Raw genomic sequence first — 20527 nt, forward strand, 5'->3', positions numbered from 1 at the left:
AAACTGCTTTCGCTGAAGCTGTTTTGATTAAAGCTTTTGCATTTAATTATAAGGTTGCCAACGTAATATTAGAAAGTATTTTATTTAATAGACTCAATCACTGCCTGCCAGATTTCCTAAAGTGGACTCGTCTTTCTGAAAAAATAACGTTATTGTATCAAACGTATTTTTAAAAAAGTGGTTATTGTTATCTTGTTTTAGCTGAGAATGTAATTCAGTGTTAAAAGACTAATAATGCTGAGGAAAAATGAAACTTTCAACAGTAAGTATTTTAAAATCGCTGATTTATTTAGACTGCGTGCAGGTGTATGTAACAATTTAGTTGTAGCTTTGTAAATACACAAATACAAAAAAGAGTACACAACAGGGATGCATGTAATTCATTAATGATAGGCATGGAAAACATATGAAGAGTTCAGATGTAAAAGTGCCGTCTGAAATTCCCATCGAAAATGTTTTTGTTTTTTTTTTTTTGTCTTTTTTTTGTTTTTTTTGCTTAGCTTAGCTTCCTTTGTTTATGTTGATATATTTCACTTTGGGGGACTTTGCCATAAAAGTGATATTACTGAACATACACACAGTAGCCTGATAAAATGTTCATTTTAGAAGACAGGTTCAGATGGCATTTAGAGGTTTTTGTATCTAAACTCTTCATATAGCTATATTTCTGTCACATCAAACAGAAACTAAATCAGAAATGATTCATTCAGGTCAGAAGCATTATTCTGATTAGAATCAGAAGCATTATTTGTCACCTCAGTGATACAACAACACAATTAGATTTAATCAACACAAGAAAGCATTTGTAAAACATTAGAAAGATTAGGACAACATTGTTTTGAACTAACTGCAGAAAAAAAATACACTGAATAGCTACCATCTTTTGAAGCAAGTGAATATCAGACTTCTTATTGATGTCCTTCTTGTAGCAATCCCAATTTTAATGGCTGTCAGAACTGAGTGGTTCATAACCGAACATCCCAGATAGCACACGTACATCTGAAAGATTTAATTCAAACATAGCTTGGTCTGTAAAACATCTGATATTGGAATAAAACTGACATTGCAATATTTAATTTTTCTGCGATACATATTGCGATATTGAGTATATTTTAACAGATTAAATCAATAGCTCTATTTGGAAAGAATTGATATTTAGGGATAATTTTGGATGATAATTGGATGATTTTTCAGTGGAGCACATCTGCATAATGAACCACATCTCATGATAAATACAGTAAAGCAAAGATAGATATTAAATAAATGCTTTACCTGTATTTATTTATTTATTTTTTTGGTAGTCTAACAGTATTCAGGTTCACAAACGGAATAATTACATTAAAACAAATAACACTGTATAATCGTCATTGCATGTATACTGTAAATAAATATAAATAATCTTTCTTAAAGTTATTAAAATTTTCATTTCCTGTGCCTGAATGCTTTTATCGGGCTTGAAATTTGTAAACATGCACAGGCTTGAAAACACATGCTAATTATTCATTTTATGGTAACTTTATGGTTAAACAGCAATTACTCCACAATCATGTGTGTTTTGACCTCCTATTCAACTATAATTCTAATTCTACAATGGAGATCCTGCGATGTGACTATTGCAGATGTGCACATTAGGATATCGATGCTCAAACAATACATTGTGCAGCCCTAATCTGCAGTGTTCAAAGATCTAATATGTCTTTAAAACGCCTGCTAGTAGAAGACTCTAAATTTAAAATATTTTTAAAATGTTTATTTAACATCTAAAAATAGTCATCTAATAGATGTTTTGCAGATGAGCAAACTCTCTAATAAATACGTCCTTCAGATAAAAACACAAATATCAGACTGAAGTCTTGATGTACGTGTGCTATCAGAGGTGTTGATTTTTATATTGATCTGAATGATTTTATCTGTAGCGATCTCTAAGGTCATCACGACTACCTTTTCGGTCATCATACCGTTCTCTTCTGTCATCATACCGATCTCTAAGATCATCACGACTACCTCTACGATCATCATAATGATCTCTACGGTCATCATATTGATCTCTGCGGTCATCATAGCGTTCTCTTAGTTCATCACGACTTCCCCTGCGATCTTCATATCGATCTCTAAGTTCATCACGACTTCCCCTCCGATCCTCGTAGCGATCTCTAAGTTCATCGCGACTTCCTCTGCGATCCTCATAGCGATCTCTAAGTTCATCACGACTTCCTTTGCGATCCTCGTAGCGATCTCTAAGTTCATCACGACTTCCTCTTCGATCCTCGTATCGATCTCTCAGTTCATCACGGCTTCCTCTGCGATCATCATTGTGATCTCTGAGTTCATCGCGGCTTCCTTTGTGATTTTCACGGCCTCTGAAGTCGTCACGGCCACTTCCACTGTCATCATACCGATCTTCAAAATCATCATTTCGGGCCTTGCCAGTTCTCTCGTCAGTGATTGCTATGGTGTCTGTGTTCCTTTCGTCAATATTTTCTAGAGGTGAATTGTCATGGTATTCCACTGCAGGTTTTCTGAGGTAATAAATAAAATATATAAAATATATATACATATATATTTTTTTTAATCTTGAACAGGGGTGACCAAAATATTCCTGGAAATTTACCTTCCTGCAGATTTTAGTTGCAACCCATATCAAACACACCTGTCTGTAATTATTAAGTGCTGTTCAGGTCCTAATTAATAAGTTCAGGTATGTTTAATAAGGGTTGGAGATCAACTCTGCAGCAAGGTAGATCTCCAGAAACAGGGTTGAGCACCCCTGATATAGAACATAGCCTGCAAAAATCGACAATCAATTCAACTGTTACTTTAAGAATATAAATGGTGACCTACTCCATTTGGTACTCTTTAAGCTTCTGTTTTTGTTTGCGTTTGCGGCAGCAGCAGATGATGACTATTAGAAGCACCGCAGCCCCAGCAACACAACCAGCAACAATGCCTATTGTGGCAAGATTCATGGACGCTGTAAAAACAGAAAGAGTAAAAGATTAACTTAAATCAAGCAGAAGTCCTCAGATGTCAAATTAGCTTCACTTTTATATTGTCTTCAAAACGTTTTATGCATCTGTTAGAATAGAAAAAAACACTAGGCTCTATTTTAACAATCTAAGCGCAAAGTCTAAAGCAAATGGCGCAAAAGCATTAACGCCATTTGCTATTTCAAGGACGGAAAAATTCGCTTTGCTTTCTGGTGCATGGTCTAACAGGGTAGTGCTTATTCTTTTAATGAGTTATGGGTGTGTTTTGAGCGTAACGGGCGTCGGGCCATGGCACATTTGCTATTTACATGGTTGACTTTGTAAGTGGAAAAACTGAACACTTCAATAGCGAGTTAAACAGAGCAGCGCGAGGATAAAGAATGAGCCTCCTCAAATCAGCCTCTTTAATTTTTTAAATTTTAGTCTTTACTCTTTTACTTTTTTTGTGGATAAAGAAACAGTGTTGTACACAATCCACTAGACATCCATTAGCCTACATATTTAATTTTATTTGTTAAGTGTAAAGATTTGCTTTAAAATTATTTCTAAATTCAGTTCAGATTCCCAGCAAACGAATATATTAACAATAATAATGAAGTGTGGTCAAAAAACTGAGTTATATCCAAACACACAGCTTATTCTTATGCCCCATATGGTGATACATACGTCTCCAAAACCGACAGATGGACAAATCTAAACTAGTTTTTATTAAAGCAAATATACATATGCATATAATAAATAATACTGTTAATAATAATAATAACATTATACAAATGTAAATTGTCCTGAATAAAAAAAACATGAAGGTATGGAGGTAGTGGTTTTTATATTTATGTAGAAAGTAATAATTTTTGTAACATTTTAATCTTTATTTTTTTCATATGTAAAGATATTTGTGTATTGCTGTACATCCTTTGTGTATTAAGCAATGTGTAAGCGTTTGCACCTTTATAGGTGCTCTGCTTATGCACTCTGCGTAGGACTTTAGACCAGGTTTTAGTTGGTCAATGGTGAGTTCTATTTCAGTTCTTAAAAATAGCAACGTGCCAACAATGCGCCTTAACACACCTCCTTTCTAGACCCGCACACCTATGAGTCCACAAAGTGATACAAATGGATTTGCTGTTTAAACAATGTGGCACAAAAGGTGAAACTACTGTTGTGCTAGTCTGAAAATAGCAATAAATCACACCATACACTTCTTGCGCCTTATTGCGCCGGGTATATGATAGGGCCCTTTATGTCAAGTTTGTCACATTTTTGACCTCTGATAGGCAAGTCGATCACACACTACTTTGTTATTAAAAACTTCAGAAGCTGCAAACAGAAGATGAATGGATTGCAGATATGCCACTTACTGTATGTGTGAGATACTGAAAAAGCAGATGCAGACAGTATAATCGCCATTTAATCTATGTTTTCCAATAGAAAAGGCATATAATAACTGTGCTTTGTTTTGATTAATATTATCATCTTGCTTAATCTTTCTTAAGCCTTCTTAGGGTATAATGGATGCTGGTAAATTGTAATATGGCTTCACATTCTGCAATGTCTTTTTTCCTCACACAACATATAACACATCCAGAATGTAAAAAAATATGCAGTCTACTTGCCATTGCAATTCTGCACAATTTTTAAATGCTGCCAAGATTTAAATGAACTAAAATGTTAAATTGTGATACCTATCGATGTTATATTGGTCATGTGTGTTTGAGTGAAGTTAATTCACAGTCCATCAAATTTAAACTTCAATAAAAACAACAACCCATTCCCAAATGGAACCATCAATTTTATGTAAGTTCACCCTTTCATGACACAATTCTGCTTAAGCTTGGGCAAAACCCTGGTTGAAGCTTACAACGGAGCAGCCACAGCAAAAGTTCACATAAGGGTGCATTGCGCCCACAAAGTTTCATACTTCTGAATGAAAAAAGTTATTAAAACCATCTCAGTAGCTGTTTCCAGTAATGTTCAAATTGCACAAATTAAAATTGCAAATGTAAAAATGTGCCCAATGGAAACATTGCCCAACGTGAAACATAGTTTTTTAGGCAATTTAAAAAAGGAACATACCAACATCCATCATCATAATTTTTGAAAAGGCTTACTGTGAGAGTTTTAAATTCAATTCAATTCAATTCATCTTGATTTCTATAGCGCTTTTACAATGTAGATTGTGTCAAAGCAACTTAACATAAAAGTTCTAGTAAATTGAAACTGTGTCAGTCCACTTTTCAGAAATTCAGTTCAGTTCAGCATGGTTTAATTTTCAGTGCTGAAGGTCCAAACACTGAAGAGCAAATTATTAATGTGCAAATAATAAAAGAAAATGATCACATAACATAGATTAATAGAAATGGCATCATTCTACAATATATTTTTGTTGCCATTTAGAAAATTTTGAAAATTTTGGCACAAATCTGTAATGGAATCCAGGACAACTTAAGCCCAAAGATGACATTAATTTTTACTTATCGGTGAAGGTCCATGCAGTTAGCATAATGTTGAATTTGTCACTAGTTTAGTATAACTCTATCAAATAAAGTATACTTTGAAAAGCTGCATTCATGTGGTAAAATACTGTAAGAAAACGAAGTATATTGTTTGCTTTTAAGTATGCTGTGACCACTATATATCTGAAAAACAATAAGTGCTAATGAAGTATGCCAACTTTAGGCCAACTTTGCAGAATCTTGCTTTTCTTGTTTCCATATTTGCATGAATAGAAATGGAAGTCAACAAAACAAAAAATGTTGCACGATCAGCATACTTGTGCACATTTTGAAATGTCAGTTTTAGCTAGAGGAATCTGCATAAGCTAGTGTTTTGGAATTTATTAAAATAACCAACATAATCTCATGAAAAATATATAACTATTTTTAACAGGAATGATTTTGTCAGTCATGCAGAAATTCATGACTGGTTAAAAATATAAAAGCATGTATAGATCCACGAAGGTCCTAAACAAGTAGATCATACACATTTCTTAAATGTATACTTAATTCTTATAATAGTGTGCTGCACTGTAAAAAGTTTTGCTGCCTTAATTTTTTTTTCATTTTAAAAACTTTTCTAGTCATTTTCATCTCCACACCAATCAAACTGACTAAAAAATTAAGCTAAACCTTTTAAAAGTTATACAATGTAGTTGAAACCTGATCAACTTATTAAAATAAGTTAATAAAATGAGCAACATAAAAATACTTGTCTTGACTTTTTGTCATTACATTTTTTACAGTATGTGTGAACAAACAAACTGCCATGTTGACTTTAAAGATTATTACCAAGACAAAATAACTGAATAAAATAAATCTGAAAATTAATCACCTGAATCATTTTAAACTGAAAATAAGCAGTAAAAGATTAAAATACTTACGAGGCAGAACGGACAATGTCATGTTACATTTAGCTGATCCAACCTTATTGCTTGACAGGCAAATATAGTAACCTGACGTCTCACTTGATACATTGACCAACGACAGAACTCCATCCTCTGTCACACACAAAATAGCATGCATAAACTATCATATAATGGGATGAAGTGTATCAATCGAAGAAAGGACAAAACTTACTCTCAGTGGTTTTGATAGGAAACCCTTGTGGGACATTTTTGACGCTATATCTCTCCCATTTGTATGTAGGTACTGGTGAACCTTCCTCAGAGACACAGGTTAGGCTAATATTGTGTCCGTATTCTGCTGTTCCTACTACTTTACAGACAGGCTGTGATGGTGCAACTGTAGGACAAATAACATTCATTATAGATTAAATGATTATACTATTTCTGTAGGAGTATATTTAGGATTTTGTGACCCTGGACCACAAAACCAATCTTATTGGTTTATAGTTGTGGGTTATATTAACGGTTATATTAAGAGCCAAAATGATACTAGTCGAAAAAAGACAGTGAAGACATTTAGTGAATTTCCCACCGTAAATACATCAGATCTTAAATTTTTGAATGCCCAGATCCAAGTTTCAAATAGTATATTGGGCAAATGTTGTGCTATATCTCAACAAACATCAACAGAAAGCCTATTTATTCAGCTTTTGAATGGTGTATAATCTTCTAGACACGTATGACTGATTTTGTGATTTAGGGTCACAAATTATGTTTGACAAAGGGCCACAGATCTTACCCTGAACCAAAAGAAAAGTAGTGTCTGCTGGTTTGCCTTCGATGTCTCCAGGGATCTGAACATAACATCTAATTTTTCTGCTTTCCTTCTGAGTGACTTGCTTTATTGTTAGCGTTGATGTTTTTGTGGTAAGGTCTGTTTCTATTGAGACTCTGTTTACATATTGAGGATCAATGTCTACTTTATTAGTATTGGAGTAGTAGTTACCAAAAAGGACCTGCAAGGTCAAAAACAAAAGCATTTAAAGGCTCTGTGATTGTTTTTTTTAATTTTTTTATTATTGACATGATTCATATGACAGTGTTGGGGGAAGTTACTTTTGAAAGTAATGCATTACAATATTGAGTTACTTAGCCAAAAAAGTAACTAATTGCGTTTTATGGAAATTAATGCGTTATTTTACTTTTGAGTTACTTTTGCATTACTTTTTTTTACCTACCTGAGGTTTGATCCCTTTCAGATTTGCAGCAGTTTTTTTATAGAGATGCTCTGCATTTAACAACCACCTGTATAACCTACACCTTCATTTTTCTTTTAAAAAATGTAGGATAAAATTACACTTTGAGAACTTTCTGAACCCAGGGCTATACATGAAAGCATGCAAAGTAATGTGTTTGCTACCTTTGAATGTTTCGTGTTTTTATTAGTTAGGTAAATACACTGTCCATTGAGATAAAGACTGCAATAAAGCCTATTATAGTGCTAACATGAAATAATTTATATTAAGGGAACAACAAGTTCTAAACTTTTAAAATCAACCCAGGCTCATTCTGAAAACGTACCTCTATATACATTTCTGGAGACTGCGAAATACATCCCAGGGGGAATGTTTTTTTGCAGTTTTTGTTTTTGCGAATCCATCAGATGCCGATGTGTAAGCTTTTTAAGATCTCAAATTTTTTTCGCGAATGCCATTCGCACCTGCTGTTCTCACATAAACCCACCAGAGGTCGCTGTTGACTGACTGAATGACTGACCGATCGACTGACCCACCCTCCTTCCCTAAACCCAACCAATTTTATTGATTGACCCACCCACTTCTCTAAACCCAACCAACAATTTTCAAAAGCAATAAAGAAAAAGAAAAGCCATTGTCTGATGTTTACCACATTTTCAGATTTTAACACATTTTCGCCCAGTTATTTACTTGTTTATTTTTTTCTTTGGATTCTGTTTTTGCCTTACCTGCTTTCTAAAGTTACTTTTGTTAGTAAACAAACTCGAACCCTGTCATCGTAGTCAACTCCTCTCTGCATCTCAAGTCCGCCAACGTACATGGTGAGCTAACGGGAAAAACTGGCAACAGTGGGAAAGCTGTCCATACGGAGCTAAGTGGTCAACTGGTAAGCGCGAAAAGGAATAACGTCATACCTCCCTGTAGTGTTCGTTTAAAAAAATTAAATGCAGCCATATGTACCTCTGGCTACATAATTCACGTAATCCTATATTCTGAGTTATTCAGTTAGTAGAACAGTACGCTGACTCATCTGCTGTGAAAAAAAAGACCTGATGACGATGATGAGTGCGAGCCCACTGTCTGTTACCTTGCAGCATGCTCTCATTAAGTGTGAGTGATTCAACCTGACTCTAAGGTAATTTTTATTTTGAAATATATTTTTTAAAAGCTAATTAGGGTAAAAACTAAAATAATATTACTTATTTTTAAAAGTAATGCGTTACTTTACTTGTTATTTAAAAAAAAGTAATATTATTACGTAATGCACATTAATTATAATGTGTTACCCCCAACACTGCTCATATGGATAGTGATGTTTACCAGTACAGTCAATAATTCGACCATCATTTTTCAGGCATACCTTGTCTCCAGATGTCTCATCAGCGTCACCAATCCATGTTACAATGATAAGATCATTTACTGGTTTCTTAGGTTTAAAATTACACGTCAGTCTGACATCATCACCTCTGGCAACCTCCATGGATGCTTCACTCATTGTCACTTCCAGTCCAAAAGTAGCCGACATCACTATGAGGCAGAGAGAGAACTGTGAGTATCAGAGTTTACTCATTTTACTGAATGCAGACACATTTTTCAGACTAATAAAAACTCTAAATCATGCCTTATGGACATTAAACATGATTTATTAGCGTGGCTTTTGGTGCATTGGTACCATTTATTACATACATAACTAAAAGCTTTACTACAAATACTATGGTTATGTTATCTATTATTAGTGAAACAAACATGGTGATTATAAATTTTAACTTTAATTAATTTTGAATTAAAGCAGTGGTTATTTTTATAAGCGAAGAAATTATGAGATGATAATATTTGGTATATATTGAACAGTATTTAATATTTTATTTTACTTAATTTAAAATTAATATTCTTGGTAACAATATTGCAAATCTACATTCAAATTATATTACAGAAGTTAACCAGCAACACAAATGGTTTGATTATATTAGATATTCTAATAATCAAATCATTTCATGATATCCTTATAAGTAGGTATTATTATTGATAATAAATTAATTTTTAATGAAAATACTGAAAAGACTATGTAGGACTGGCCAATAAAAACTTTATTGCCTGTGAAAATTATCAAAGTTTAGTACTGATAGGATGGTGGCATTTTAAAAATCAATTGATGTTTATTTCTATAGCGCTTTTACAATGTAGATTGTGTCAAAGCAGCTTCACATAGAAGTTGTAGTAAATTGAAACTATGACAGTCCAACTTTCAAAGTTGAATTTCAGTTTAGTTCACTTCATGGTTTAAATTTCACTGCTAAAAGTTCAAACCCTGTAGAGCAAATCCATTGATTTGCAGCTCCACAAGTCAAAACCAAGCAAGCCAGGGGCGACAGTGGCAAGTAACAAAACTTCACCAATTGACGAAGTGAAGTTCCATGCTCTGTTGGGCACAACCATTGTTCCTCTGGCCAAACCTTTTTTTATAAGGCCTAAATAGAATCCATTTTAACTATGTCATTGATTTGTTGGTTTGCTTTTTTAAAAGTAAAACAGAAGAACTCACTGTCTAAGGTTTTAATACTTGCAGTAAAGTATTGGGGATAAAAGTGTCAGGGTTATCCTATTTGTATGAAATCCAGGTCTTAAAGAAAGCCCATCAGATTACATCTGATATATACCATCCTCTTTTTGATTCATTTCAAATCCTTCCCCCAGGATCTTGGTATTGAGTTCTTTTGGCAAGGACCAACAGATTTAAATTTTAATTTGTTTCTTGTGTGATCGATTTGCTGAATTTTAATGGGAAGGGATAGTTGTTCTTTTTAGCACTATTAATGATGTTTAATGTTTGTCTTAAGTGTTTGGTGTGATATATGAGTTGTAAATCTATTATGCTGCAGAACAAATCGCCCCCAAAAGGGGACAGTAAAGTTTACAGTAACAGCAGTTGTGTAAAGTAAGAAATTACAAATACTCCAATTACTGTAATTGAGTAGTTTTCTTGAGAAATAGTAATTTACTGAGTAGTTTTAAAGATTACTTTTTAGTGCAGTATTGTTACTTTTACTCCACTACTTTCCTTTAACCTGCACTCACTACTTTATCTTTTCTTGTCTATGGGAATTAGAAAAATCAGTGTTGTGATTCCTGTCCAATCAAATCACACATATAAGGTTAATCGCCTCATAATAAGCTACTTCAAGATATGGGCAATTTATAATTGCAGCAAACTGTTTGAAAGCATTGAAAGTGTCCAAAAAGACGTCCAAAATCTTTACACGCATTGACCCAGAGACTGTTTAGATGCATGTCACTGATGAGAAGATGACAGATGTTTACTGTATAATACTGAAAGGGCCTTAAACCCAGCAGGCACAAGACATCAGCATGACATTAGATTGATCTTGTACCCCAACGTCATGGGGATGCATTTTGCTTGGAAATGAAAATCGGGTTGACCTCAGAAGTCAACGTCAGGCCAACGTCAATGTCTAATCTAAAAATCAACCAAATGTCAACGTATAAGGATGTTACAGCTTGACATTGTGTGGATGTTATCACTATGATTTTTATCAGATGTTGAGTTTTGGTTGCCAAACCTGACAAATAAATGTCAGTATTTGACGTCAATATGGCGTTGGTTTAAGATGTTGGCTCGACATTGGATTTTGGTCACTTTCTAACAACGTAAAATCAACCAAATATCAACATCATTTGATGCCGTTATTGGACATTAAAATAACATCCTTAGACGTTGGCTAAACATTGAATTTTAGTCACCTGACATCACAACCTAAATCTAATCTAATATTAATGTCTTATCACATTATGTTATGCTGTGGGCCTGCTGGGCAATAACTAAATACACTACAGAATATTACGTTTACACACATCAACAAGTTACATGTAAATGCATCAGCTTTTTGAAGCGTAATACTCTCTACTCTTGTGTAGTTTTGAAAGGGCTACTTTTTGCTCATACTTTGAATCAGAATTATTAGCCCCCTTCGAATTTTTTTCCTTCTTTTCTAAATATTTTCCAAGGAAGTTTTCACAGTGTATCTAATAATATTTTTTCTTCTGGAAAAAGTCTTGTTTGTTTGATTTTACCTACATTAAAAGCAGTTTTTAATTTTTTAAACACTATTTTAGGGACAAAATTATAGTCCCCTTTAAGCTATATTTTTCTCAATAATCTACAGAACAAACCATCGTTATACAATAACTTGCCTAATTACCCCAACCTGCCTAGTAAACCTGATTAACCTAGTTAAGCTTTTAAATGTCACTTTAAGCTGTAGAAGTTTCTTGAAAAATATCTAGTCAAATATTATTTACTGTCATCATGGCAAAAATAAAAATAAATCAGTTATTAGAAATGAGTTATTAAAACTATTATGTTTAGAAATGTGTTGAAAAAATCTTCCCTCCGTTAAACAGAAATTAGGGGAAAAATAAACAGGAGGGCTAATAATTCAGGGGGGCTAATAATTCTGACATCAACTGTATGCAAACTAATGTAAGAAGCAAAAGGATTAAAAATGTAATACTCAAATGCCACATGTAACAACAAATGGCAAGAAAACAACTGACTTATACATGCAACACAATGTCATTGATTTGATCTTGCCTACTGTACTCTGTGCAAACAGCAAGAAACTGACTTCCTCACCTGAGATTAAACATAGGCTGCAAAAAACCAGCTTCCAGTTGGTCATTTTGTCGATGTCCAGTCAATCTTCAATAGATGGTGGTCTAATATAGATTGTTTTTAATAGTTTTCCTTATAAACGTATCTCATAGATTCCGTCTGTTCATCGAAACGCCTTTCCTCCCCACCTTTGTCTACCGCACCTTTTCTGCACTTTGGACTTTTGCTTATCCTCTTCCTCAAAGTGGTCGAAACAAAATGGCAAGTGTGATGTCACAACAGTCACGTTATGATGAGTCAATGCTGGAAAATGAAATGATTAGCAAAAGGATGTTTACATAGACAAACAGTAAGGGCATCATTTAATGTTTACACTTTTAGTTCTGAACTTCCATCTACAGGTGAAGTCAGAATTATTAGTCAGAAATCCCCCCCCCCCCAGATTTCTTCCGCACATTTCTAAACATAATAGTTTAATAACTTATTTTTAGTAACTGATTTATTTTATCTTTGCCATGATGACAGTAATTAATATTTGACTAGATATTTTTCAAGACACTTCTATACAGTTTAAAGTGACATTTAAAGGCTTAACTAGGTTAGTTAAGTTAACTAGGCAGGTTAGGGGAATTAGGCAATTTATTGTATAGCAATGGTTTGTACACAATAGAAAAAAATAGCTTAAAGGGCTAATAATTTTGACCTTAAAATTGTTCTTAAAAAATTTAAAACTGCTTTTATTCTAGCTGAAATAAAACAAATAAGACTTTCTCCAGAAGACAAAATATTATCAGAAATATGGTGAAAATTTCTTTGCTCTGTTAAACATAATTTGGGAACTATTTAAAAAAGAAAAGAAAATTCAGAGGGGGCTAATAATTCTGATTGCAACTGTATTTTATTCAGGATTACTTTTGTAAAACATCACTTTTTTTTTTTTTTTAAACACTCAAACATTAAGCGCTACTGTTTTATGATTAACCCTTTGATGCACAAGTTATATACCCCTTCTAATGCTCAACATGACCCATATTAATTTTCTATGTCATTTCCTTCCTCCCTAGGCATTATATATTGACTGATCCATAAGTTTCAAAATATATTTTTTTCATTTACCACAAATGAATGATTCATTTTCTTAGGTTTTGTATTACTACATCAATTTTACACACATGGGCAAAAAATGACCCATCTGTAAAAAACATGAAAAAAGTATAAATAAATAAAATCATTAAAATAAATAACACATGTTTAAGCAATAATTAAGACAAACACATTTAAGATCTGGAATATGTTTATTTACCATTTTTCCACACATATCAATCTCTGATAAAGGATATCAAACTGAAATTATTATCAGTTATTGGTTGTAGTGCAACTGTAGTGCATTTGCCTAAATAAAAAAACAAAAAACTGACAAAATAAAATTACACAGAAACAATGCCATCCCATAATGCCATCTTAGTGCTTACATTCCTCACAAATGACACATTTATGCTTGCACACAGGCCTCTTGCACATAGAACACCAGCTATTGACTGGGCAGATCTTTCACCTCTTCCTCGTTGATTGTCCTGCCTGAGGTCCTCATGTGGCAGGGTGATGGCTGTTTTGTTTTATTCCACATCTTCCCATTGCCTCTGTATTGTGGTTTTGAATATGGTGTGTGTCCTCCAGGTGCCTCTTCATGTAGCAAGATCTTTGACCAGCTCTTTGATAAATTGCTGTCGTGTATTGGTCGCACCACCTACATAATTAGGGTGTTTTGCAAAGTTGGTGTAGGCATTTAGGGTGGCCACGTCCAGCATCCAGCACCATGGGCCTTGTGGCTTCTTGCTCTACCCTGAGTAGGGTTATGCTCACTCCTGTAATACCTCTTATTATTTGTCTACTTAGTCCAGCAACTCCAGATTGACCCAGTGGCACTATAGATCTAGTGTAGATCATCAGCATCAAATTTTTCAGTCTGTGAATCAGAAAGAGGAGACTTCCATCATCTTTCTCATCCTGCAGCACCTCTACAGCCATTTCAGCCATAAATATAGAATGACTGGGATGAGCCATACTAGCACTCTGCATAAAAAAAATCCAAAGCACAAGAATATCTGTCTGTCTGTCTATCTATCTATCTATCTATCTATCTATCTATCTATCTATCTATCTATCTATCTATCTATCTATCTATCTATCTATCTATCTATCTATCTATCTATCTATCTATCTATCTATCTATCTATCTATCTATCATCTATCTATCTATCTATCTATCTATCTATCTATCTATCTATCTATCTATCTATCTATCATCTATCTATCTATCTATCTATCTATCTATCTATCTGTCTGTCTGTCTGTCTGTCTGTCTGTCTGTCTGTCTGTCTGTCTGTCTGTCTCTCTGTCTCTCAGTCTGTCTCTCAGTCTATGTCTATCTGTCTATCTGTCTATCTATCTATCTATCTATCTATCTATCTATCTATCTATCTATCTATCTATCTATCTATCTATCTATCTATCTATCTATCTGTCTGTCTGTCGGTCTGTCTGTCTCTCAGTCTATCTATGTCTATCTGTCTTTCTATCTATCTATCTATCTATATATCTATCTATCTATCTATCTATCTATCTATCTATCTATCTATCTATCTATCTATCTATCTATCTATCTATCTATCTATCTATCTATCTATCTATCTATCTATCTATCTATCTGTCTGTCTGTCTGTCTGTCTGTCTCTCAGTCTGTCTCTCAGTCTATGTCTATCTGTCTATCTGTCTATCTATCTATCTATCTATCTATCTATCTATCTATCTATCTATCTATCTATCTATCTATCTATCTATATATCTATCTATCTATCTATCTATCTATCTATCTATCTATCTATCTATCTATCTATCTATCTATCTATCTATCTGTCTGTCGGTCTGTCTGTCTCTCAGTCTATCTATGTCTATCTGTCTTTCTATCTATCTATCTATCTATCTATCTATCTATCTATCTATCTATCTATCTATCTATCTATCTATCTATCTATCTATCTATCTATCTATCTATCTATCTATCATCTATCTATCTATCTATCTATCTATCTATCTATCTATCTATCTATCTGTCTGTCTGTCTATCTGTCTGTCGGTCTGTCTGTCTCTCAGTCTATCTATGTCTATCTGTCTTTCTATCTATCTATCTATCTATCTATCTATCTATCTATCTATCTATCTATCTATCTATCTATCTATCTATCTATCTATCTATCTATCTATCTATCTATCTATCTGTCTGTCTGTCTGTCTGTCTGTCTGTCTCTCAGTCTATCTATGTCTGTCTGTCTATCTATCTATCTATCTATCTATCTATCTATCTATCTATCTATCTATCTATCTATCTATCTATCTATCTATCTATCTATCTATCTATCTATCTATCTATCTATCTATCTATCTGTCTGTCGGTCTGTCTGTCTCTCAGTCTATCTATGTCTGTCTGTCTATCATCTATCTATCTATCTATCTATCTATCTATCTATCTATCTATCTATCTATCTATCTATCTATCTATCTATCTATCTATCTATCTGTCTGTCTGTCTGTCTGTCTGTCTGTCTGTCTGTCTCTCTGTCTCTCAGTCTGTCTCTCAGTCTATGTCTATCTGTCTATCTATCTATCTATCTATCTATCTATCTATCTATCTATCTATCTATCTATCTATCTATCTATCTATCTATCTATCTATCTATCTATCTATCTATCTATCTATCTATCTGTCTGTCGGTCTGTCTGTCTCTCAGTCTATCTGTCTATCTGTCTTTCTTTCTATCTATCTATCTATCTATCTATCTATCTATCTATCTATCTATCTATCTATCTATCTATCTATCTATCTATCTATCTATCTGTCTGTCTGTCTGTCTGTCTGTCTGTCTGTCTGTCTGTCTATCATCTATCTATCTATCTATCTATCTATCTATCTATCTATCTATCTATCTATCTATCTATCTATCTATCTATCTATCTATCTATCTATCTATCTATCTATCTGTCTGTCGGTCTGTCTGTCTGTCTGTCTGTCTCTCAGTCTATCTTTGTCTATCTATCTATCTATCTATCTATCTATCTATCTATCTATCTATCTATCTATCTATCTATCTATCTATCTATCTATCTATCTATCTATCTATCTATCTATCTATCTATCTATCTATCTGTCGGTCTGTCTGTCTGTCTGTCTGTCTCTCAGTCTATCTTTGTCTATCCATCTATCTATCTATCTATCTATCTATCTATCTATCTATCTATCTATCTATCTATCTATCTATCTATCTATCTATCTATCTATCTATCTATCTGTCTGTCGGTCTGTCTGTCTCTCAGTCTATCTATGTCTATCTGTCTTTTTATCTATCTATCTATCTATCTATCTATCTATCTATCTATCTATCTATCTATCTATCTATCTATCTATCTATCTATCTATCTATCTATCTATCTATCTATCTGTCTGTCTGTCTGTCTGTCTGTCTGTCTGTCTGTCTATCATCTATCTATCTATCTATCTATCTATCTATCTATCTATCTATCTATCTATCTATCTATCTATCTATCTATCTATCTATCTGTCTGTCGGTCTGTCTGTCTCTCAGTCTATCTATGTCTATCTGTCTTTTTATCTATCTATCTATCTATCTATCTATCTATCTATCTATCTATCTATCTATCTATCTATCTATCTATCTGTCTGTCTGTCTGTCTGTCTGTCTGTCTGTCTGTCTGTCTGTCTGTCTGTCTGTCTGTCTGTCTGTCTATCATCTATCTATCTATCTATCTATCTATCTATCTATCTATCTATCTATCTATCTATCTATCTATCTATCTATCTATCTATCTATCTATCACAGAATGTATCTTTCTATCTATAAAATAAATATGTATATATGTAAACTTATTTATATGTATTTTTTACTACAAATTTATCACATCCTATGTCACTGGGGGAAAACGGAATCTGTTAAGGTTTTCAGTAAATTGTTTTGTAAATTAAATAAAGTAAATTGTCATTTATTAGGCAAAAAAAACTGGCCAGCACATTCAACTGTCTTGTCAGAATTTGTTCATTCGAATAATAACATTAAAACATTTAAACATAATAATAATAATTTTCTAGCCTCTCTTGTAAAAAGTACATTTAAAAATTCATGGATAACAACAAAAGCCTAATTAGTATTTACAATTTAATTTTCGAAAATTTCTAGAGCTTCAAAGTTAACCTTTGATGCTTCACAGCTTTTTATTGGCATTTTTTCCCTTTCAAGAATAAGAGAAAGATTTAGAATAAAATTTACTTCTAAACAGTTTTCACCACAGTAGTTCAGTAGTGAAAGAAGGCTTCACTTACGAAAAACGTACGTCTTGAAGTCTTCTTCGATAAATAATTTTGACTATTTATTATGGTACAGCAGTCAAAATAGGACAAATGAGCTCATGTATGGGACAAATTCTGGATTTTTGTCAGTGAGGGGTGACTAATATAACGTTCAGGCCAATGGTTCAGACAAACTGGGCTTGATTTTCGGCTTTGATGCAATGGCACATCTGATCAGCAGATAGCAGTATAGCAAACATAGTTAAACCTCAAGAACCTTTGCAAACAGGTGATGACAGAATGTTGTTTTTCTTTTAGTCAATTTCTTTTTACCGCTCTTTTTTTGTTGTTATAAAAATGGTGTAATGTCAAAATAAATGTTTTTATATAAAACTTTTACATAGTTACATTAGGTATACATTAGGTTTTAACGTTTTATGACCTGTAATTAAATTAATACATTTTCTTGTTGGTATTATAGTATGTTATACAGCTTTTTGTATTCTTACTTTATAATATTTGTACCAAGTTGCATTTACGTAATAAGTTAAACTTAAGTAATTCGAATTACTTAATAATGTATTAGTGCAAGTGTAAATACGTGTAAATACCATAGAAACACACACACACACACACACACACACACACACACACACACACACACACACACACATATATATATATATATATATATATATATATATATATATATATATATATATATATATATATATATATATATATATAATATAAAATATAAAATAAAAGTAATTCCAAAATAACCATTCATATCAATAAAAAATTATATATATATATATATATATATATATATATATATATATATATATATATATATATATATATATATATATATATATTTTTTTTTTTTATAAATGGTTGTTTAGGAATTACTTTTATAATATATATAATATATTCATTCATTCATTCATTTTCCTTCAACTTTTGTCCCTTCCAGCTGCAGTGGGAACATATAAAATATTTACATATAAATACTGCATGAATTACATACTACTTTGTTGTTTATTTTAAATTTGAGTAAATTTCCATACACCAAATCTTTTATTCATTTGCTCTGTCCCTGCACTCAATATGCCGCAAATGTGTTTAAAAGTTATGCGTACTCAATAATCGGCGTGGAGGTGGCAGATGTTGAGTTAAGTTGAGTGTGGCGCTGATGGAGCTTCGGATCTGCCATGCTGATGCTGCTGCTGCTGTGAGCGCATCGGTGAGCCGCTGTATTGTGTTTTGAGGATTTGGGTTTAAATATTCAAAATGGCGGACGGAGGAGCAGCGAGTCAAGATGAGAGTTCAGGACCAGGTAATCATTACTGCATTTTACATATTCATATTCATATTCAAACACTCTTTCTCTCAAGGCAGAAAATCGCGGAAGGGAAAGCGTAAACAAAATACCCAAGGCCGGTGTTGCAATCTCATGCACCCCGCAAATAAACCTACGGGGGAGTTATTCTCTGTCTGTGCTACGGTGAAACTGGCGATGCAGTGCGACGGCAAATTAAAGGAAAAAATGCCTCCTTTGTGTGATTAGAGCAGCCGCGTTACATATTCATACCGCCGCCGTGCAAACGCCGCTTTGCATATTTTATTAGTCATAATCGGCGACGGCTCGCGTGCTTTTTGCGCTGTCCCCGGTCACAGGTTGTACGAATTTTACAGTTAATCACAACTAAAGGCTGCTGTGTCCATGCTAGGCGGCTAATGCTACTCCAGCGGCTTTGTGTTGCTGTATTGTGCCGAGAGCCAATCCCACATATAAAGCTTTGAATATTCATTCGCTCGCAATCAGCCGGCGACTGCGCAACGTGTTTACGGTCAAAATAAGAAACAAGAGCAGCCGGGACTTGCTTGGTGTACAGTTTAGGACACGGCGTGATTTTTTTTAATGCCCATTCTCTTGCCTTTTGTGCCCATTGCAGGCGTGTAGCCCCTGTTATGTTATTCATGTGGGCCTTCTAGAGCTCAGAATGCGCTGTTCAGCATATTCTATCAGAATGAATCCATTTCATTGTCGAAGGATGGCGGAGCGTTCCAAAATGGAACTCCATTGATACAACGTATCCAGAACGGTTGTGGCAGATTGATACTTTGTAACCCAAGCCAGCGTCTGTTAAACACTGTATCAGTCAGTCGGTTCAGACAGAGACAGAGATGTAAGCAGGCGTTATGCCAGCTTTATTTGCTAGTCTAATAGGTAATCCTCATATAGAGCTCACCTTTATTGTTCCAGCAGCTGTGTGCTTGTGTAATTACTCATTTTGTCCCTCTGTATTTCATTATCTGTGAATGGCCACAATAGAAAGTGAAATCTGTTTTTCTTTTTTACTGTCTTATTATAAACAGTGCTAAATGTAATCACAGTCAAGCTGCTGTTCAAAGTGAACTGATAGGTTCAGTTTTTTTGTATGTTTTTTTTGTTTTTGTAAAATTAGTTGTGTGATACTTTAAAGACAAATTAGAAATCATGAATAAATTTTGTTTAATATAAGATTAGCAGTTGAAAGCTGGTGATTTGAGAGTTTGAATTTGCTGTCCAGATTAGAGAGGGATTAGTTAGTTTTTTGAATTGTTAATGTCACACATGGGCAAAGTTGGATACAAGTATAATAGTTGTAGTTAGTGATTTGTTTTGTGGTAACAGAGAGGATTATGAAATCTGAAATATTGTGGTTTGTTTAATTTTCATTTTAGCGATTACCTCATTTTGATTGTCTATCACTGCCGTGAATAAACTGACATCAGTGTTGTTTTGATTTTGAAAGCATCATTCAGATTTTTCCAGTATTTTGTAATTCCAACACAGTAACACAACATTCCCTTTATCTTTGTTAATAATAATTTTAATGTCTTTGGATTTGAATTATGTATCATGTATGGTTTTAATATTAATACTCATATAACTATGGACAGGGATGG

At 33.5% G+C, this 20527-nt stretch overlaps 2 protein-coding genes across 15 annotated transcripts in view; one reads left to right on the forward strand and one right to left on the reverse strand.

Moving 5' to 3' along the window:
- Positions 1–267: 267 nt before the first annotated feature.
- Positions 268–12605, reverse strand: gpa33b (glycoprotein A33 (transmembrane), paralog b). The gene is made up of 7 exons (XM_005167858.6): positions 12235–12605; positions 8944–9110; positions 7127–7343; positions 6560–6724; positions 6364–6480; positions 2842–2971; positions 268–2519 (listed from the first exon to the last, which is right to left on the reverse strand). Exons 1-7 carry the CDS (start codon positions 12278–12280, stop codon positions 1907–1909), a joined length of 1455 nt encoding a protein of 484 aa, XP_005167915.1. The 5' UTR covers positions 12281–12605; the 3' UTR covers positions 268–1906.
- Positions 12606–18762: 6157 nt separating this feature from the next.
- Positions 18763–20527, forward strand: part of pou2f1b (POU class 2 homeobox 1b) — a 33390-nt gene continuing 31625 nt past the window's right edge. For 13 of the 14 annotated variants that reach the window (XM_005167815.5, XM_009304814.4, XM_005167816.5 and 10 more), the window contains exon 1: positions 18855–18911. In XM_005167815.5, coding sequence (XP_005167872.1) covers positions 18866–18911 — 46 coding nt within the window. In that variant the 5' untranslated portion in view covers positions 18855–18865. 14 annotated transcript variants of the gene reach the window in all.

Source organism: Danio rerio, chromosome 9 (assembly GCF_049306965.1).
Source record: "Danio rerio strain Tuebingen ecotype United States chromosome 9, GRCz12tu, whole genome shotgun sequence".
NCBI lineage: Eukaryota > Metazoa > Chordata > Actinopteri > Cypriniformes > Danionidae > Danio > Danio rerio.